Source organism: Carettochelys insculpta, chromosome 16, assembly GCF_033958435.1.
Source record: "Carettochelys insculpta isolate YL-2023 chromosome 16, ASM3395843v1, whole genome shotgun sequence".
Lineage (NCBI taxonomy): Eukaryota > Metazoa > Chordata > Testudines > Carettochelyidae > Carettochelys > Carettochelys insculpta.
The window spans coordinates 6,089,804-6,110,860 of NC_134152.1; the positions used below are offsets into that span (position 1 = coordinate 6,089,804).

Consider the following 21,057-nt stretch of genomic DNA (forward strand, 5'->3'; position numbering starts at 1 on the left):
ATCTATTGTCCGCAGCAGTCGTGCTCTTGGGTGGACATGTGCTCATTTTTGTATGATTTGGGCCCGCTGCGGCAGGCCTTTCTTGGACTAACCAGCCACGGCAGCCATGGGTGATTCTTGCCTGTGGAAGGGGTGGGAAACTCAGCTACATCTTGGCAGTGGTTTCTGGTCAGGGCTCCACAGGGAGCTGCAGAGGGAGGATTTCTTCCAGAGCACACAAGTGCATAAGAGGACCTATTTCTCTCTGTGACATCTTCCCACTTTGCAGAGCAATTTCCTCCAGCTTAACTCTCCAGCTCAGTGCCTCCATAGCAGATTGTAGACCGGCGGTGGGCAGCCTGCGGCTCCCGGGCTGCATGGGGTCCCCGGGTCTCTTGGCTGCCCCCCACCCCTTCACGCCTTGCAGCAGTTTCAGAAGAGGCGCAAATCAGCTCGGTCCCTGCTCCTCCCCACCTCCCAACGAAGCGGGGTTTGGTGTATGACTGCCTGCCAGTTCTGACACATGGCCAAAGGCATTGGTCCTTTGCGTGGGAGAAACCTGTTTACGTATTCCACAGCCTGGTCTCCTCAACACATTTCAGCGCTACGTTTATCTTCAGATGTCCTCAGTGCAGGTCTGGAGGCAGATATCTGCAGGTCAGTGTTGCAGCTGCAGATACTAATTTCGTAACCACACAGGACTCTGCGCACTCCCCTTGGGCATTTACCATACACACACCGCACATGGATGTTCACAGTCTGTGTGCTCTCAGCTTTCATGACACCTTACATGACATACATCCAGTACACAAAACTGGTCCAGCCACCGGCAGCTCTCCACCACTATCAAGGGGACCCTTGCCCTGTGACCTTGGGATGCTCTTCAGTTACATGGGAGTGGCGAAGGAAGGACCCGCACATGCCCAAGTCTCCAGATATTTGGTAAGCTGGCAACTGTGTTTAGTGAATTTACCAGCAGCGAGCAAATGGCTACCTGGGTGTGTCCTTTGAAAGTCCCGCTCCACACACATATACCCGGGTGTTGATTTTCCAGAGCCAGATGGGTGCTTGGCTACAGGACTGCTTGGTTTTCATACAATGAATACATACTGGGCTCCGACTGGGAAGGTGTCAATTGCTCACATGACCAAAGCAGTCACAGCTTCGAAAGGCCCCCCCTGCCCCGCCATCAATGACACCCGCGCATCTCATACTCACTCAGTGCTCCCTTTTGCTCCTGGGTCACTTCTTTCACCTCCCCCAGCCCGGCTGCACCCCCACACCACACCCTGCTCTCCCCCCTTTTCCCCAGCTCTTCCGAGCCATAGACCACCCAGCGTCGCTGCTCCGCTGCCTGGGGTTACTACTGTTCAGACACCCCCGGGCTCCAGAGCAGACGGGCTTCCCTGAAGCAGGCTGCGATAAGCAGCAGCCAACAAATCAACGCCAGCGGGCAAAGGGGGTGGGGGAGGACTCCTGGCTTAATGACCGTCCCTCCTAGCTGTGCCAGGTCCCCTGCTGGATAAAGCCCTAAGCTCCTGCTCTGCAGCCACTCACCGGATGGGCAGGGGCGGCTGGGTGGTCTAAGCAGTGGCTTGTTAACCTCAGGGCTGCGAGTTCAATCCTTGAGGGGGCCACCGAGGGAGTGGGGCAAAGAGATTGAAAAGGAAAATCAACCAGCGTTGGTGAGAGGGAAGCGCTGCGGACTGGACCTGATAACCCGCGGGGTCCCCTGGGGGCAGGTACGTCTCTACGTATTTCTATAGCGGGGGCGCCTTGCTGCAGGGTTTGCAGCTGATCCGGGGCGGCCCTAGCAGGGCCACGATCCGGCGGCGGCCTCGCCATGGCGGGTTAAGAGCCGAGCCGGCGGCACCTGCCGGCTGCAGCCCGTCACATGGCCCGGCGGGGATTAGCGTGCGGCGGGGGTGAGCCGCGGCCAGGCCGAGTCACGCCGGGCGAGGAGGAGGACGATGTCCTACCTGCGGCCGCCGGGCCGGGCCCTGGAGCGCTTCGACGGGCTCTCGCTCATCTACTGGTAAGCGGGGGCGGCGCGGAGCCTGGCACGCGGCGAGGGCGCTGCACGCGGGGCCCTGGGGAAGCGCAGCGGGGCGGGCCCCGCGCCTGCGGCGGAAGCAGCCTGGGAGCGTCTCTTGGAAGTTCTGGGCTGCCTGGGGCGGGGACCCTGGCTCCAAGCGGTGTCTCTCCTGTGGCCCCCTGGGAAGGGCCGGGCCGGGCCAGGCCAGCTGTGGAGTTGCCCCAGTAGGGTTGAATTGGTGCCCTGCCCTGAACTCAAAGGACGCCTTATGCCCTGGCTTGGAAGTGTCAGGGACCTGAGCTGGGGACCATAGGAACAAGCAGTCCAGGAGCACAGGGCAGTGCTAAGGGCCTGCCAGTCACAGTGGTGCAGTGTGACAAGGGGGGAAACCAGCCTCTGGCAGGACAAGTGCCCATAAAAGTGAGGCTGAAAACAAACCGGCTGCCTGTGGCGGGGTGAGGAAGAGGGTGTTTGGTAGGCTCTGGTGCCGAGCTGCTGCTTTTTGAACAGTCCTTATCGCAGGACACGGAGAGGCAGAAACGGGTACGGCTCCGAGGGTTTTTGACTCCTTTGTCCTTCTGCTCAGATCCAGTAGCATTTCCCGTCTCTTTTGCCCGGGTGTAACTAGCAGACCAAGGCACAGGCCAAGGGGATCAGGCCCCTGGAGTCCGCTGAATGAATCTGCCCTGAGACCCTAAGTGGACTGAATGGGGATATCTGATCAAGGACAGATGCTCACCTCACAGGCGTGTGCCACAGCTGGGGGGGGTCGCTGTCCAACACCCGGGAAAATGAATGGAAGGCTGTTTTGGATTGGGCCCTAGGAAGGCGACCGGGTAGCCTGGATGCTCAAGTCTTTCTCGTCCCTTTAAATGCCACCTGAGCTTGAGTTAGCTAGTTACTTTCCCAAACGAGGGCAGCTTGAAGAAGTCCGGCACTGTACCACGGAAGCATCCTGTATATGCGAACACCGTCGCTATCGTCAATGGGGAATGTGTTAGAAAAATAGTGCTTCACGAAGTGGGGCAGCTGGTGTCATTCCAAGTACATCCACTGACATCAGAGGAGTTCTGCCAACTTGCCACCAGCTTAAATCTGTCCCAATATCTTATTTAATTCTCCCAGGCCGGTAAGTAGTACTAACCCAACTGCAGAGGAACAGAAAGGTTAAGAGACCCGGCCCCAGCTCCAGAATCAGTGTTAGAACCAGGGCTGGTTCCAGGAATTCTTGATTTGCACCCACGGGCTCGAATCATGCTCACAACACCAGATGCAGTTTGGGTTCTGACAGGACATTTGGTACTCCGAGTGTTTGATTGTTAAAGTACTTATTTGATTGAGCTGGTAGTAAACACAACGGTGTTTAAGACCTCGGAAAGGGAGAACAGGATGTTACTCAAACTGGTTAGAAATAAATCATAAGGGCCTGATTCATCCTTCAAGGGTTGGATGTGAGCAAGAATGTCTCTGGCTTTTTAAGGCACGTGCTTCCATGAAGCAGAAATCCTGGGCGGAGGGAAGATGTCTAATATCTGATTACAAATGTGGCACATAGACTTTTGTGTGGGACCTTTTAATAGTGGGGGTCCTGAAGCCAGTCCCTAACCCTTGACTGTGCCTCAGTCTGTCCCTTGTCCGTGCCTCCCCCAGCTGGGGCTGGGAGTGATGCTATATCTTTGGGAGGGGTTGGGGCACCAAGGCTGGAGAAAGGCACGGGGTCCACAGCTGGTCCCCTGTGTGCCAGGCTGGAGCAGAGTCCCAGGCTGGTGCCCTGGGCCGTGAGCCTGGAGGCGGGACTCACGGCCAGAACCCAAGTTCTTGGCTGGGGAGTGGAGGTGCAGGTGCAGGGCTGGTGGTTATGGCTCTGTGTGAAACCTGTGGGTGCTGTTCCTCCAACAACGTGTGAGACTCACTCTGGCGTTCAGTGAAGCCAGTGGGAGGGTTTCCCTTGACTCAAATGCTCCCAGTCTGGGCCTATAGCATGACTGATTTCACTGGCTGATGAATTATGGATTCAGTGGCCCAGAACCTCAGCTGGTCGGTCTGTTGACTTCAGTGGAGCTACGCTGATGTTCCCCCACTTCAATAGCTGGTCTTGTAGTACTAGTGAAGAGCAAGATGGTGGTTGATATTCAGAGGGGTTTGCTTTTAAAAGCAAATTTTTGAGCTTTCTGAATAAGGCTTTCTCTCCCCTTTCCTAGAAATAATTCACTTTTTATGTTCATGTAATCCCAGAAGGATTTCTTTATCTGTTTGATGAGGGGGACCCTCGTAACGGGAAACTAACCTCTTTGAATGCCTCAGAGACATTTGTTTTCTTTGGTTTAATACGTGACTGTTGAACTAAAAGTAATAGAGGTGTATGTAGCTTCCACTGTAATTATTAGCAAATCCCTTCCCGGCGTGGTGGGGAATATTATAAGCAAAGAGTATGTTTGGTTTGCTCAGTTGCTTTTTCAACTTTTGGAAAAAATGATCTCCTGTAGCAATTTAAAAGCCAGAGTAGCTTCTGCCAGGAAGGTAAAATTAGGATTTAAATCCAGATTTTACATCTGTGTGGTGCAGAGAGAACAGAATTTGGCCTAGCATCTCCACCTTGCTGGGAGTGGAGCTACTTGTCAGAATTGGAAGATCTCTAGATCAGTGGTTCTCAACTGGTGTGCCAGGAGAACTGTCCAAGTGTACCTGGAAATTTTGTCAATTTCCCCTCGCTGTGGCTCTTTGCAGAGCAGGGAAATGGTGGTGGGGAATTGACGACTCTGTGGTAGCTGGGGCTCAAGCGGCAAGGCTGCCTGAGTCCCATCCGGCATGTGGTTTGTCCATATCCCTTTCCCCCGGCCCCCCGTGTGGCTCTTTGCAGAGCTAGTGTGAGGGGAAATGCTGGCCCAACAGGACCCTGTTCATGCTGGAGGGCAGCTGAAAAGCTGCCTCATGGCCTGAACAAGCTGTCAGGGAGAGGAACCTGCTCTCTGGAGCCACCTCCCCCACCCCCGAGTGATTGAGTAGCCGCTGCAATTTTCAGTGGTGGTTACTCAACATTTACCCACCATCCCCCGCAGGGCGGTGAGCACATTTTGAAAACGTCTCTGCGCTCACTTTTTCAGATCGTGGCAGACTTGAAACACGAATGTGTTTGATCCGTGTTTAGCTCATTGTCTGCACTGCTGTGTTGCAAAGCTCTCTAGTAAGAGACTACCAGGAGCAAATGTAAGTAAATGTGATGTTCATGAGCAATCGATTCAGCTGCAAAAAGCGGGTGTGCCCTGGAATTGTCTCCCTGACGTGCGCTGTGGCACTGAAGAGATTGAGAACCGCTGCTCTAGACTACCACGTGGTAGGTAAGGAAGCGTGTGGGATGGTTTCCGGGCCCTTTAGCCTCCTCTGAGACCCCCTTGTCTACAAGAGGAAACTTTGTAGCCCAAATTGGCTGTGAGCTGAGCTTTGGAACAAAGATGGAAGCACCCACCACCACCCCATATTTGCTGCTTGGCTTCTACTGAGCACCCTCAGACTCACTGAGCATGCTTAGTAACGTCTGCTGAAGCCACTGCCCTCAACGTTCCTCCCCACTACTGGCACACAGCCCTCCTCTCTGGCTGAAGCTACAGTGCATACAGGGCTGGAGTATGTTTTTATCAGCATGTCCCCATGGAAGAAAGGATGGTCTGGTGGATGGGTCACCAAGCCTGGCCCTGGAAAACGGGATTAAGTTCCTAGCATAGATGCAGGTTGGATAACTCCTTTAATTTATTCCATACCTCTGTGCAAAACAGGGGCTTACACTTCCTGCCCCATGCAGGTATAGTGGAAACAAAATCCACTCACAGTTCTGAGGCACTCAGGCTCTATGACAGCTGAAGAGGAAGGATGGTGCAGTGGTTAGGCTGCTAGCTGGAGAGAGGGGTTCAACTCCCGCTCTGCCACAGGCCTCCTGTGGGACCGTGGGCAAGTCACTTGGCCTTGTTGGGCCTCAGGTCCCTCTCTGTAAAATGGGCATAATAATCTTGTCCCAGCTCCTAGGGTGTTGTGAGGATGAACTCCTTATGGATTGTGAGGTGCTCTGTACTGGGGTAATGGGGACCATTTGAGCTTATAAGTTTGATCGAAGGCTATGCACATACTTAGACACATACACTTAGCAACTATGGTTTACCTAAATGCTTTATAAACACCCACAGCAAAACCCAACCCACCAGTGTCTCCACATTCAGTGGGAATGGTGCCAAAGTTACTCAGTCCTCCCCGACTTCATTTTGAGGGCATTGCAGATCAGGTGGGTGAATACCTTCCTCTCCCCGGAATTTGGTTCTTTGTCTAAAGAAAAGCGCTATTCTGTTTGGCTGCTGGTACTTGGGGTGCAGCTGGAGAAACCCTTCTGTTTTGGAAGGGCGGCTGGGGCGGGGAGAGTTCGGGTAGCAATCAGCCTAGCAGAAGCTGTTCTGTTTCTGCTACAGTATGTGTCTGATTAGTCCTGCTGGTGCATTGGGAAAATAATTGGCTAAGGGGAAAGGAAAGCTCCCTCTAGGAGCCCCCAGTGCGTGAAAAGCTCCAGATGGGCTTGGTGGTGTCCTGCTAGCCTTACACGTCTCTTAGGATTTTGTCCAGAAAGCAGGCTCTTCAGGGCAGCAAACAGATGGCAAGCGAGATAACCCTGTCCCATCACTTCAATAAATATGGCCCAATTCTGCCACTGATTAAAAGATTAATTTGTTAGAGTGTCTGGAATGAACGAGTAGATAAACTAAACTGATCCGTACCCTGGTACCTTTTGTACAGTCACACCTCCTGGGGATTGACACTTCACAAACCTGGAGCAAGTTCTAAACTCTGTGTCCTCGGTGGGGATTAGTGCTTGAGGATCGGGAGACGGCACCCTTCAGTTCATTTTCTGGCTCTCTTGCTGAGATCCTGGCTATGTCATTTTGTTTATCCGTGACTCCATTTTCCCATTTCTAAAATGGGCTCAGTACTTTCAGTTTGCGGGGCATTGGGCGTGACGAAAAGCCCACTGAAATCAGTGGCTGGGATTTGGGTCAGGCTCCCTGTGAAGCTTAATTCATTAATGCTCATAAAACACTTTGAGATCCTCCTGGGAGAGGTCGCACTGGAAGCGAAGTCAGCTTTGCAAAATTGTCATGACACGTACAGCTTAGGTGCAAATGTCTTCCCACCTATTCTCTCCAAGAGTGATGGAAAAATAATGAGCAATTCCACATGCAGCAAAGGTGATGACTTGCCTTGGCTGGGTACGCTTTTTGCAAGGCTGTGCCTTGTCGTGTTGTTTGTTCTGAGCTAGTGTCAAAAGGGCCAGAGACCAGTAGCGCCCCATTGTGCTGGGAGCTGTACAAACACAGAACAGAAAGAGAGTTCTGCCCCAAGGAGCTTACAGTCTAAGTCTAAAAGAAGAGGCAGTGGTTGGACTCGTTCAGGTGGAGATGCACAAAGAAACAATGAGATGATACTGCTCAGAATGACCACACAGTGATCTCAGGAAAGGACAGCAGAGAGGGGAGGGCAAGGGAACAAAGCAAAGATGGGGAAAGAGTTGTTTTTGTTGCTGGGGTAATTGGGAAACTTCAGATTCCTGTTTAGTGGCAACTGGGATATTACGGAGCTCCACACCGGCGGCAGGAGGAACGAAACCTGCTCAGCTGCGACAGGGCATGAGATCTGCTGTATGATTTGCACTGCGGGCCCTGTCGGGTAGGGACCGGCCACTGCTCTGTGGTGGTCCAGCGGCTGGCTCAGTGAAGTCCCCTGCGTGGCTGGGCCACAGGTGTGGCTGTCAGAAGGGCAACTGAGCGACGGGTTAGAAGGATCTGGTGTGTCTTTTTCCTTCTCCAGCCGAGGAAGGAAGTGTTGGAGTAGCACATTAGCTTTCATGTCAGCAGCCGACCGGCTGGCTCTCAAAAGCAGACAGCAGGCCGGAGGAGGCATGGGGGGGCGTAAAGAGAAATGGGCCAGCTCCTGTGTGGGTTTATAAGGCACACACCCACCCGGGGCTGCCTGGGACTGGTGCCTGCTGTCCGTTATGCCAAGATAGCTCCACGGGCTTCAGTGGAACGGTTACTGCTTAAGCCCCGATCTGACAAGCTGCAGCGCGTGGACAAGCTTCCCCTCATGGCATCTGTGGCTGCACTGGCCTTGGGCTTCCTGAAGGTTCAGCAGAGATCCCCACCCAATGCAGAATCAGGGGGTTATATCCATCTGTCGGGCAGATTTGATTCTTCTCCCAACCTGAGGCAGCGCTCCCAGGAGGGGCGATGCTGTTTGCTTCCGGCAGGGGCAGGAGTCCCCAGGCTGCCAGAGCAGTGGTTCCCAAACTTTTCAGCATCGCGCCCCCACCTTTTGAATTCTGAGAAACCCTCACGTCCCCCCCGCCTCTTCTTTACCAGCATCCAACCCCCCTTTAACGAAAACTTCAATTCGTAATTTACAATAAACACAAAAACTCGATGTAAAAATGTTATTTAAAATTTAAAAATAAGCACAAATAGTTTTTCTTGGCCCCTTGCAGGTGCCTGGTGCAGCCCCAGCTGGCCAGCGGCCTGAGCCCCATACCAGCCGCCAGAGCTGCCCTCACCAGCCACCCACATGCCCGAGCCCTGTGCTGTCAGAGCTGCTCGTCCAAGCTGACTGAGCCCCATGCTGTCAGGGCCAGCCACCCACCTGAGCCCTGCGCTGTCGGGGCCAGCTGCCAGCCTGAGCCCCACAAGCTGCTCGCTCCAGCCCCTCCCCTCCCCCAAAGCCAGGCACCCCCAGCCCCCCATCTAACCCCATCCTCCTCCTCCTCCCTCCCACAACCCACACTCCTTCGCAGGAGACAGCTAGCTCCACATGGGTCTTCGCCGGCTGCCTGCTTTTTATAGTGGCTGCGCCGGGTCACCAACGTAAAATGTCAGGGCCTGAGAGCTGGAAGCAAAGGCTGGATCTTTCTCTGGGTGGAGGAATGATGCGGGGGTGTCTGAGTCGCCTTGTGCCTCCCCTGGAATTTCTTCACACCCCCGGGTGTACTTGTCTCTGCTTTCCTGATTGCTTTTACTACAGCGTGGCTCAAAACCCCTATTTTGACCCAAATGACACTTTCTTGAGTCCCTCTTTTTCCCGACCAGCTTGAAGGCTGTTTGAAGATTTTTGTACGTCAAAATTTCAACAAAATGGTCGGTGAAATGTGCGATTTTTTTGTTGTGTGTGTGTGGGAGGGAGGGAGGGAACCCAGTGTGTGTGTGTGTGTGTGTGTGTGTGTGAGAGAGAGAGAGAGAGAGAGAGAGGAACCCAAGAAACATCTTCAATAAAACATTCGTCATTCACATTTCTACTCTCTGCAGTTAACTCTCCTCCCTGGAGCCAGAGGCTCAGAATTAAGTCCCAAGGAGACCTGTGAGGTTTGTCCCACTGGCAGCAGCCAGGGAGCTCCCCCTTGTGGGGCAGAAGCATCTGGGCAACTCCCCTCTCCGTGAAGCAGCACTCCCTTTCTTGGCAGCTGTGGGTGGCAGCCTCTGCAGCTGGGGAGCCCCTCGCTGCAGACAGGGGACCCTCCCTTGTAGTGCAGTAGCCCCACAGCTGGACAGCTCCCATTTGCAGGGCAGCAGGCTGCAGCCCCCATCGCAGGCCCCCACTGGCCAAAGGCTGCAGCCCCCATCCTCTGTGGCCCCTATGCCTGCCATCCAGTAAGCTGCAACCCCCTCCCCGAGGGCTCCTACCTCCCTGTGGCAAGCTGCAGCCCCCCTCCCTGGCACTCCTTTCTTGAGGCTGTGGAGCCCCCATGCCCAGTACCCCACCATGGGGCAGCAGCCCCCATCGCTAGGCAGCCGTCACATGGGACAGGAGCCCCCCATCCCTGGAGGTCAGGTGTCCCGTACTTGGCACAGAGAAATGTGGTCACTTCATAAAACGGGACTAGGGTTTGACCCAGAGGACACCCCCATTGCTTTCCTTAGGCAGCTGCTTCTCTTCCCAGCACAGTGAATTTTTCAGTGGGTTCTGTTGCATTCATTGGGACTTATCTCCCTTTAGTTTCCTGCTGTCGGCCTCCTATTTTCCCCAATTAATTTGCTGCCCATCAAGGGACCCAGACAGATTAACCCAGAGGGCAACAAGTCTTTGCAGGGTGGCAGACGGAGTCTAGACTGGATGCCTGGGGACAGGAGGGGTCTTTAGCTTTCTGGTCTCCCACTCTGGAAGGCACAACCTACTTCTGTTAATAAGTTTATAACCAGTGAAATCCTGCAGCTGAGGGGGATTCAGAAACCTGGGGGACTTTTTAATCCCATTGACCTTTAATACATCTGATCTACTGACGGAGTAAGAGCTGATTGATTTTAGCCGCAGTACGTCATTTTTCTTAGTATTATTGTGTCTGTGCGTGCGTAGCCACTTGTTTACTTGAATGAACACAATATTTTTAGATGCAGCTGAGTTTCTGCTGCATTTAAAATAGGTTTCCTCATAATTCAGAGCAAGAAAGAAGGGGAGGGTCAGTGTTTCCTCCAATCTGTTCTATCCATGCGTGAATTTTTCTGTCCGTGTGCAGAATGAATACGTTATGTGCACTAAGGCATGTGTGGATGAACACCGCTAGTCGAAATCAAAAACCGAGCTTGGGGCTGCTATGCTAAACAACAGAGCGGTATCGAAATCTCTCCTGACCGGCTGTATAAGTGCCCAGTTTACAGAGAACACTGGTGTATGTCTATAAACATAAATATTTTCAGCTCAGAATATAGGAGACTAAGGGTTAGGGGATGATAGAGATCTATAGAATCATGACAGGTCTGGAAAAAGTGAGTAAGGAAAAGTAATTTACTCATTCCCATAACACAAGAACTAGGGGTCACCAAATGAAATTGATGGGGAGCAGGTTTAAACCTAACCAAAGGAAGTTCTTAGTCACGCAGCGCACGGCCGGCCTGTAGAACTCCTTGCCAGAGGGGGTTGTGGAGACCAGGGCTTTAACAGGGTCCAGCAAGGAACTAGATAAATTCATGGAGGTCGGGTCCCTCAGTGGCTCTTAGCCAGGGTTGGTAGAAATGGTGTCCCTGGCCTCTGTTTGTCAGAGGCTGGAAATGGATAACAGGGCCGGGGAACACCCAATGACCACCTGTTCTGTTCACTCGCTCTGGGGCATCTGGCACTGGCCACTGTCAGAAGACAGGACATTAGGCTAGATGGCCCTCTGGTCTGACCCAGTGTCCCGTTCTTATGTCCTTACCTTCTTATAAGTCCGTATGTCTTTGTGTATATGTACACACATACATGTAAACATGTGCATTGGGTTGGAGTCAAAATTAGATCTATAGTACTTGAGTCACTACTCTTATTTCATTGGCTCCAGTGGGAGCCATTATTGTACCTGGAAATACTGAAATTTGAAGGGGCATATGAAGATGTGTATTTTACTTAAGGGGAAGTCTAACTATTTTGCTAGCTTCAGTCTATAAACACAAATGTGTTTGGGGTGCTTTGGTCTTCAAAGAGAAGGATTGCACAGGTCTTTCTGTATGAAGTTGGGTGGAATGCTTTTGGTTTGCTTCTGAGAACAAATATACCACACACACACACACACACACACACACACACACACACACACAGAGGCAGTGGAATTTGGAAACTGGTGGGCTAATTAGTGCATGAGCGTCTGTGTGACTATTTTTTTAATTCAAATCATCACAACAACCTAACTTTAAACAAAAATATTGCCGAGATCCTGAAATCTTTGCTCATTCCATCACCTGTAGGGTTCAGCTGGATGTTGTCTGAGTAGCGACCAAATAAAAAAACAAACAAAAATAGAGCTCAGATAGGTAGACTTGGAGGTCATGGCCCAGGTAGTCAGCTGATTACGAGCTCCCAGTGCAGTCATGTGGCCAAATGGGCTAATGAGATCCTTGGATGCGTAAAGAAGGACTATCAAGTAGGAGTAGAGAAGTTATGCCACATCTGTGTTTGACTTTGGTGTGCCCACAGCTGGAATCCTACGATCAGTTCTCATGTCAACAGTTCACGAAGAAAGTTGGAACAATTGGAGAGGGTCCAGAGAAGACGCCCAAGACTGATTAAAGGGTTGGGAAGACTTGGCGGCCAGTGGGTGTCTCCAGGAGCTCGATCTATTTACCTTTCAAAGAGAAGCTTGAAGTGTGACTTGCTCACAGTCAATAAGTACCTAAAGGCGAAGGAGGAATTTGAAGAGCTCTCTCTTGTCAATTGAGCAGATGAACCCTTTAACCAGATCCGAAGCTGGTAGTTGAAACTGAACCAGTTCCGATTAGAAATAAGTTGTAGCCTTTTAACAGGGAAGGTAAATAAGCTTACAAAGGACGGTGGTGGATTCTTCACCACTGGCCTTTTTTTCCATGCACTAGTTTAAGCGGGGAAGTCCTCTGGCCCGTCTCAGTCAGGAGGTCAGACTGTAAGACCAGAAGGGATCATGGTGATCTCTTAATCTCTGAACCCAGGGATTTATCTTTAGGCTCGTCTTGTGTGTGCAGCACAGTGTGTCTTAGTTCTGATTGCGCTGCAGAAGTTATAAGCCTAATTTTTTCACAAGGCCACCCCACAGGGATGGGAAGCAGGTGACCTTGGGCTACGTCCAGGAGAACCATCCTAAAGGAACCACAGCAGATGGAGTGGCCATGGTCCCAGGCAGCAAACTAGGCTAAAGCTAATCCCATCTCTGCTGCAACCGTTTGGCGGTCATTGCTTCTTCCCAGATTGTGCACATCACTCGGGGCTCTGGGGGGCCGGCCTGCTCAGAGGGGTTGTCTTTGTGATGGGTGCTGTCTTGGCCAACGTAGCAGGAATTGATGTGGGAGCCCCAGCACCGAAGGCTCGAGCTGCTCTAGCTTGTGCGTCGGTGCTCCAGAGCAGGGGTGAGCAACCTTTTTATGATGGACCCCACTTTTCATCCCTGCGATTAGCAGCACCCTCCCCCAACCTGTCTAATGTGATCCAAACCAATGGAAATTTTGGTTATGTTCACATGTTAAAAACAGACAATAAAAACCTTTTGGCAAGTGTGCGAAAATAAGTCTGCAGAACGTTAAAAGTTCGTCAAACGGTACAGAAATGTGAATACACGGACATGTAAACAGTAACATAGTTGGGCGTTATTAATGAGATGGAAGTTCCTGAGATCCAGCCCATGCGATTGTGCTGCAACCCCTTATGAAATGTCACCCCCGCAGGGGCCTGGCCCCAACTTTGCTCGCCCCTGCTCTAGCGGCTGCACAGACACTGGGGGACCTTGCTTCAGCAGAGGTTCTGCTGGCTGATGGGGGACCGAGGACTTACCTGCAGCAGTTTGCATGCAGGACCAACCCTGGAGTACACCTCCTTTTCCCTAGAGCAGACATGGTCTGAGGAACACCAGTGCGGGTCGCAGGGTATTCTGAGTGAATGGTGTTTGTTTTAATTTTTTTGATCCAGCACAGGTCTGTGGGAGGGAGGACAAGGGAATTAAACTTGTAGATATGGGGGAGACAGTTGGAGGCCCTCCTTTCCCCAGGGTTCACCTCTACCCCTTTATACTCCTTAAGAAAAGGGGACAGAGTGGAGTGCCAGGCCCCTGGTCTTCTCCCAAGAGAGATCAGTGCTGAGGGAGGAGGCCTCCGGGTGGGAAGAACGGAGACTATGTGGGTGTCTGAAGCTCGCGGCAGAGGGAGGCCGACTTGTGCTCATTGTAAGAAAAAGGCACATTCCCGTAGGCAGGAAACCAGCCCCTCCCCAGCAGTGATCTGCTGCTGGCTGCTTTGCCACATGCACTTGAGCTGAGCTGGGACGGGGGTCACCCAATGAAATCGATGGGGAGCAGGTTTCAAACCAACCAAAGGAATTTTTTCCTCACGCAGCTCACGGCCGGCCTGTGGAACTCCTTACCAGAGGGGGGTGTGGAGACCAGGGCTTTAACAGGGTCCAGCAAGGAACTAGGTAAATTCATGGAGGTTCGGTCCATCAACGGCTATTGGCCGGGATGGGTGGGAACGGTGTCCCTAGCCTCTGCTTGTCAATGGCTGGAAACAGATCACTCAATGACTGCCAGTCCTGCTCACTCCCTCTGGGGCACCTGGCATTGGCCGCTGTCAGGAGACCGGATGCTGGGCTGGATGGACCTTTGTTCTGACCCACTCTGGCTGTTCTTATATTCTTATGTCTGTTGCTGGCTCCTGTGTCTATATTTGTAATGCTGGCAGGGACAGCTAACTTCACGGGCCTGTGTGTCTCTGGGCAACGCAGCGGGGATGGTTCGCAGCCTGTCCCAGGCCGTGTGTTCTAGTTCTTCCCCCTCGTAGTCGTAAGCAGGACAAGAGGGAGGAAATCTGTCTGTTTTACTCTGAGTTGTTCGAAGTAGCCGGGCAAATGTGGGAGAGGGTAAAATACCGTTTATATCCTAAAGGCCGTGACTCCAGAATTCACAACCGTGCTGCTCTAGTTTTGTCCTCACTCTGCAAGGTTTTGCAAGAACCCACCTGCAGCTGACTCGGCCTGTCGGTAACTTAAAGCCGCGCTTCCCCTACACGCCTTTCATTGCCGATCAAGAGGGACCACCTGGGACAGAGAGATCCCTTTTCAGTTTGGCTGAGCCCAGCTGCTGTAGAGCCGCTTTCCAAATAGCCGTGAACTTTTCTTCTCTCGGGCTTCTACCCTGCAGTCCTGGGAGTTGACCGGAGCCGAGCCCTGTCTGTTCTCAGGACTAGCAGGGTCCGGCCCTGAGCTGGCCCTTTGCCGACGACGAAGTTGGATTTGGCAGTTGTGCCATTGACAAACTGGAATATAACAATACGTCTGCTCTTCTCTGGCCAGCTGCGCTGCTGAACTGCTGGCTACCGGGAGACGGGGGAGCAGGAATGTTGCTCGAGATTGCAAGGCAGGGCAATCAGAGCCAGGATTTCTCATGTCTCTGGAGAACATGGGGTTGTTTATGCTCTGCGGCTCGTAAACCCTGGATTTCCTTGCTCAGCTTCCTCAGGGAACTGAAATCGCCTGCTCAGCTCCTGGTGCACAGTGATTCAGAGGGCTGCCATTCCCGGCACTGACGAAGCTGCTGGACTGGGGTCAGTGACGCATCATATTAGGGTTTCTTGTACGTGCACCTGTCACCCGGTACTTCGAGTTAATTTGACACTTCGCATACAGGCCTGATTCTCATCTTACACAAGGCCTTTTTACACCACTTGGGCAGTCTCTGCACTTGAGTGTAAATGAGAATTAAACCAATGGGGAACACGCTCCCAACCCTCCTCAGCCTTGTGAGCAGTTTCAGCAGTAAGGCTAAGGGTATGTCGGGTCGATCTTCCGGAGTTCGGCTGGTAGAGAGGCACGAAATCGAACTCTTTGGGGTTGGCTGTTGGTCCCTGTACTTCATGGTATCGCGAGGAGTGAGGAGGGTCAACGGGAGAGTTTCTCCTGTCAAACTCCCTCTGTATAGATGGCCAAGTAAGTCAACTGCAGATAAGTCAATTCTGACGATGTCATTGCCATAGCTAGAACTGCGTATCTGCAGTCGACGTATCTCCCTAGTGTAGACCAAGCCTCAGCCTACGTGAGAATCTGAGGCTTTTCTGTTGTCCCCGGCGCTCCCAGGGGGCTCTGCAGGGGAAACTGAGCCACAGTGGGGGGTGCAGGCCCTGCTGTGCTGTACTTGTTTAAACCTCTGTCTGATCCCCAGCAATAGGGGTACTTCCTTCAGATTGGCAGCTTTAACCTCGGAGTCATCGATTTAACCCGTTTGCGCCCGCTGTAGGAAATGGCACATGCCTTGCAGTGGCTGCCTTGGGAGACATCCTTTGCGATGAACCGAGTGTTGCCTGGTATCAGGTGTGCCGGGCAGCACGACGTTTTTCAGGCTTATCTACCGTCTCATTCTGCCCTGAGAGGGTTAACGTGTAACCGATGATCAGTGGCCCCCCACCAACTGTCCGACTGCTTGGAAACAGGATGGTTCTGAAAGCATCTGAATGCAAGGCAACGCTTCTCCACTCTACAGCTCCATTGACTTCAGTGGATTCACCCTGCAGAGGAAATTGGTCCAGGCAGCGCTCAGCCTTCCCGCTAAATAACCTTGGTCTCTCACTCGGTTTAAACAGAGTAGCTTGGACTAACTTCAATGGAGTGTCTTCCTATTTGCACCGCTGGGAAGAATCTGCCCTGCAGCCTCCCTCCTGTGTGACAAGTCTGGCGGTGGGCGGAGGGAAATCCTAGCAGAAGATTAAAGCTTCAGACATGCAAACTGCAGCAGCAGAGAATCCCCGAGACGGCTAAAACGCCGTCTCTGCAAAGGTCACGTGAGTTTCTTTCCAAAGGTTAATGTGGGAATTCTGGGGCCGTGACCAGCCGTGTCATCCTGTTCTGCTGACTGGGCCACCTAATCTGATAACAGATTGGGTGATTAGAGGGCTGGATGATGCAAATAGCTGTAGCTGTGGCAACAGAGAGCAAGGGCACAGCCCTGGGTGGAGGTGTGTTTATAGCAGCTGCACTGCTGGAGCTTGAGGCTTGAGCTCTCTGGATAGCAGGCGCTCTGTAGATAAAATTAATAACTGGCAATAATAACCAGTCATCATCGTATTTCATCAGAATAAGTTGCTGCTCTGCAGCGTGCTATATTGCAACCCTTCTGGCGTTGCAACCTCTTGTCTCTCGCGCGAATGCTTTGTATAGAAATGGCTAGTTTAGTTCAGATCAGCTAAATTCTTCAGCTGTTCGTTTTCAGGACTTTGTTACTTTGTAGTGAGCTGACATCCATCCCTCAGGACTGCTCTCTGGCTATCAGAAGCCATATACTGCTGTCAGTTACTGGAGATTCTCCCTGGGCTCGTGTGGGAGGGAGCTGTTCATTTGGCTTTCTAATTCTGCGGTCCCTTGTGAAGTTTCTAATGACCTTGCTGTGTCACGCTGGCAATAGAGAAGTCATGGGCAGCCAAAGTTTTGTTACATTTCAATCAGATTAAACTCCACTTTGAGCAATTTATGATACTTAGGTCATTTTTCATTAATTCATCTGAAATTGTTCAGTGAATAATATTTATGGGAATAGTTCAGTGTATCGCTTGCTTACGGTACCTTTTCACCAACTCATGAGTAGATTGGTTGGAATTTGTTACTGCAACTTTTGTGACTGATCACACATGATCTATTTTTTTGTCTTTTGGTTGACGGCCTACGCTTATTTGAAGCTACTTCTGCTTCAGCCCTAATTCAAACCTGTTTTTATCACAAAATAAGTTTAGGATCTCAATTGAAAGAATCCCTGCCCTGACTCAGTATTTGTTTTCTGTAGGTATTTGTGCAAGCCGCTTCGGTCATACCATTGTTCGTAAACAACAACTGTTAAAAGGGTATCCACAGGTGTCACAGCTTCTCATTCAGCGAGTGGCTTGTGAGCAGTATTTGGCCCAGATAATTAACTTTAGTTACAACTTATTGATGGAAAAATGGATCTGAAAAAAATTCTTTGCTTTCTGGGAGCTGTAGCTCTCAGACAGCCCTCATTACGGCACTGGCACGTCCATTCATTTCAGACCCTCTTTGACATCCATCCCGCACAAATCAGTATTTACTATTGATATTGACTCCCAGTTGTGCTAGCGACTTGAATGGAAGCAGGATCTGGAGCTAAGAATGCTAAGTAACAAAACAAGCGGCTAATTTTTGTCTCATTACATCTGCGTAACATATCTCTGAATTAAAGATCCCATTACGCACCTCCAGAAGTAGGCACCTACAGCAGCTCCAAGCTGGGTGTATGCATTCTGTGATGAGCCCAAGTGTAACCCAGAGGCACCGAGACCACTAAAAAGGGAGAGCAAAGTCTGCCCTACAGCCTTAGCTGAGAGCTAACTGGCATTTAGCTCATGCTCTAGAGCATGTCAAACTCAAAGCCTACTGAGGGTCGCACAAATGAAAACTGATAGCTTTCAGGGTCACCAAAGAAAAAGTACTTCTACCGGAAAGTCATAATTATTTATTACTGTAGATTATGTTTTAAGTATTTATTATAATATTTTTAACATCTTGTTTGAATATAACACAATAATTTTAGTTGAGAAGTTAATACTTAATATGAATTTTATTGTTTTAAAATTTGATCAGCCGCGTGTGGCCTGTGGGCTGTATGTTTCACATTTTTGCATAACTCCAAGATCTCTTTATTGAACATTAATAGTTAATTTAGACCCCATCTTTTTGCATCTATAGTTGGGATTACATTATCCCGTGAGCCTCACTTCGGTTTTCCCAACAGCGAATTTCAGTGGCCATATTCTTGCCACACCACCTAGTTTTGTGATCAGTAGACGTATAGGTTAACTCTGTGTTTTCTTGTCAAAAGTTTGAGTTTTGCTGAACTCGATGTCGGTGAAGGCGCCTGATATCACCAACATCCTTAAAGCTGCATTCATGAATTTTTACCTCAACGAATTAGTGAATGTGGATTTATGAACCTATCTTGAGGAACGGATTTAAACAATATTGGCTGATGTATGTAAATGCATCTCAGTGGGCATGGCAAGGTTGTAACTTTTTGTTAATGTGGGATACAACTCCTGTTCTCACTTATGTTTAGGAAAGCTGCCTGGGGGCAGTTTGTCAATTGCAGGAGTTGCCTTTTTTATTGTGTTTTGTGCAGTAGCTGGCCCACGGGGAGCTTGGTCTAGGCCTGGGCCCCTTGGTGCTCTGTGAGGCAGGTGAGCTAAGTCAGAGGAAGTGTTGATCTCTGAGCCTCCTACCATTGACCCTTCCTTGGCTTGGCTGGGTCCTGTAGGGATGCCACAAAAAGCTCCTTGGTGCCGAGGCTGGCTCGGGGTAGTCAGAGCCGGGCGCATGCCAGAGGGGGAGAGGAGTGCTTTGAGATCTGCAGGGGGGCTTCATGCAGCTGTGGGGAGAGGGGGTGACCCCTTGCTAGCCAGGGCAGGAAAGGGCAGAGTGGGTGGGCACAACCCCAGGATTGCACTGCCCGCGGGGTGAGGGGGTTTCCCATGAGCCGTCCCCAACACTGACTCAGTGCTGCCCGAGGCAGCCAGACAAGGGCCCAGCACCAGCAGAATCTGCCAGGTGCTTGGCCTTGTAGTCCTGTGACTGTGTGACCCTGTTATCCTGATCCTGAGAGATGCTCGGACCAGAGAAGGTCCCGGATGATTCCTCGCCTTTAGCTGTATCTCCAGCACCGTCTATGACAGTGGGGGCCAGTCTGTGGCCTGCAAACCCCATGCAGCCCATCAGGGTAATGCGCTGGTGGGCTGCGAGATGGTTTGTTTATTCTGGGCATCCACAGGCGTGCTCCCCCCGCCCCAGTCCCCGTCCCCCTCGCAGCTCTGAGTGACTGCGGTGCGTTGTTGTTCCCAGACAATGGGATTTGTGGGAAGTGGTGGGCAGCGTATACCTGCCACCCCCTGCTTTTACAGCCCCCATTGGCTGGGAACGGCAAATCGCAGCTCCCATTGGCTGGAAACGGCAAATTTCAGCTATTGGGAGCTGCATGGGGAGCATCTCTGTGAGTATTCAATGTAAACACTCTCGTGACTGGCCATTGGATTACCCTGGTAGTCTGTAGGTTGACCACCATTACCTCCCCCCCCCCAGCCACACACAGATAATCTCTTCGTAAGTCCTTAATTTTTTTAAAACAGTCTTTAATTGCTAAAGCAAGCTTCACCCTCATGGCTGCCACCTAATGGTGCCTGCTAAAACCCTGTGTCTTAGTCACCCTGTCCGAAAACCGTCCTAACCAAATTGGGCCCAAGAGGAGAGAGACCCAGAGATGACATGACCACCACACTTAGCTCCTGCTCCATTCCATACGTCATAAAAATGAAAGCAAAGGTGAAGAACAGCAGCACCTGCTCGTCTCAAGAAACTTTTCTCTGCCTCCTCCCTCGCTATCCCCAAAAAAGATCGTTATTGCCATCTTTTAATGCCAGCAGAAAATGGTTGGTCAAGAATATTTTTTTCCTTCTAAAAACTCTCTCAGGCGTCCAAAGGGCAATTTTTTTTGCCAACAAAGTCTTATTTTATACTTAAACTGCAGGTGCTTTAACTGTTTTTCTTTTGTTTTTATTCAAATTGTTTTAATTTTGTATTAGCATTAGCCATAATATCAATGTTTAGACAAACATCTGCCAGGGGTGGTCTAGGAATTCTGGATGGTGCTTGGCCCTGCTCTGAGGACAGGGGGCTGGACTTGATAACCTCTCAAGGTCCCTTCCAGTTCTAGTGTTCTATGATTCTATGATTCTAAAACCACCTAAAATCTCTATAGTCCAAAGCTAGTTTGCTATTAATCCATATCTAAATTAAGTTAACACTTTTAGCCCCTTTATTCCAGCTATTCTAATAAAACCAGTCTGGTCGCGTATGCAGTTAAAGCATTTGACGGATGAGGACTGTGACAGATCTGAAAGATCGCAGGCAGGAGCGGCAGGTCAGCCGGTGAATTAGCTGCATCGCCCAGAGGTCCAGGTTCTGAGGTGATGCTGGGGATGAGCAAGCAAGATGGCTGACTCTGAAGTAACTGTCTGCTTGGGGGAGGCATGCAACCCTGAGCCTCAGACTAAGTAGTCACCTCAGGTCAAGGCACGTCACGCCACCCACTGGCTGAAGCCCTTGGTTGGTTGCTGGAAGTGTTTCTCTGTATTTATAAAAAAGAAAAAAAGTAAGAAGAACCTTCGTCTCTTCTCTCTGAGTCTGACTGTGGCTGCTATCCTGGGCCGCTTCTTTGGGTGGGGTTATCTTCTCGTGCCCTTCTGCTCTTCACCTCTGCCCTGTCCTCATTGCTGTGTTTTCTGTTCTTTCTGTGTCTGTGATGTGCTCCCCCATCCTCCAGCCAGCCAGCCAGCCAGCTCTGCGAGCAGGATGTAGTCGCCTGCCAATGCGCCAGGCAACTAAGTGCACCCGTTCAGAACCTAGGTAAGTATAACCTGGCAATTCAGCCTTTTTTGGCCTCCTCGTGAGGTTGGCCCTGAGCCAATGCCCCTGCTTGATGTGCCTTTTTCCTGTTCCTGCTGTTTGCTCCTCTGAAGCGGGGAAGAAAGGAAGCTGGAAGATGAAGAGGG

The 21,057-nt window shown here is 51.1% G+C and overlaps 1 protein-coding gene across 1 annotated transcript in view; it reads left to right on the forward strand.

The window, feature by feature from the left end:
• Window positions 1–1,949: 1,949 nt before the first annotated feature.
• LOC142021853 (syntaxin-binding protein 4-like) overlaps window positions 1,950–21,057 on the forward strand; it is a 103,428-nt gene continuing 84,320 nt past the window's right edge. The window contains exon 1 of the mRNA XM_075011104.1: window positions 1,950–2,014. Coding sequence (XP_074867205.1) covers window positions 1,950–2,014 — 65 coding nt within the window. The remainder of the gene's footprint in view (window positions 2,015–21,057) is intronic.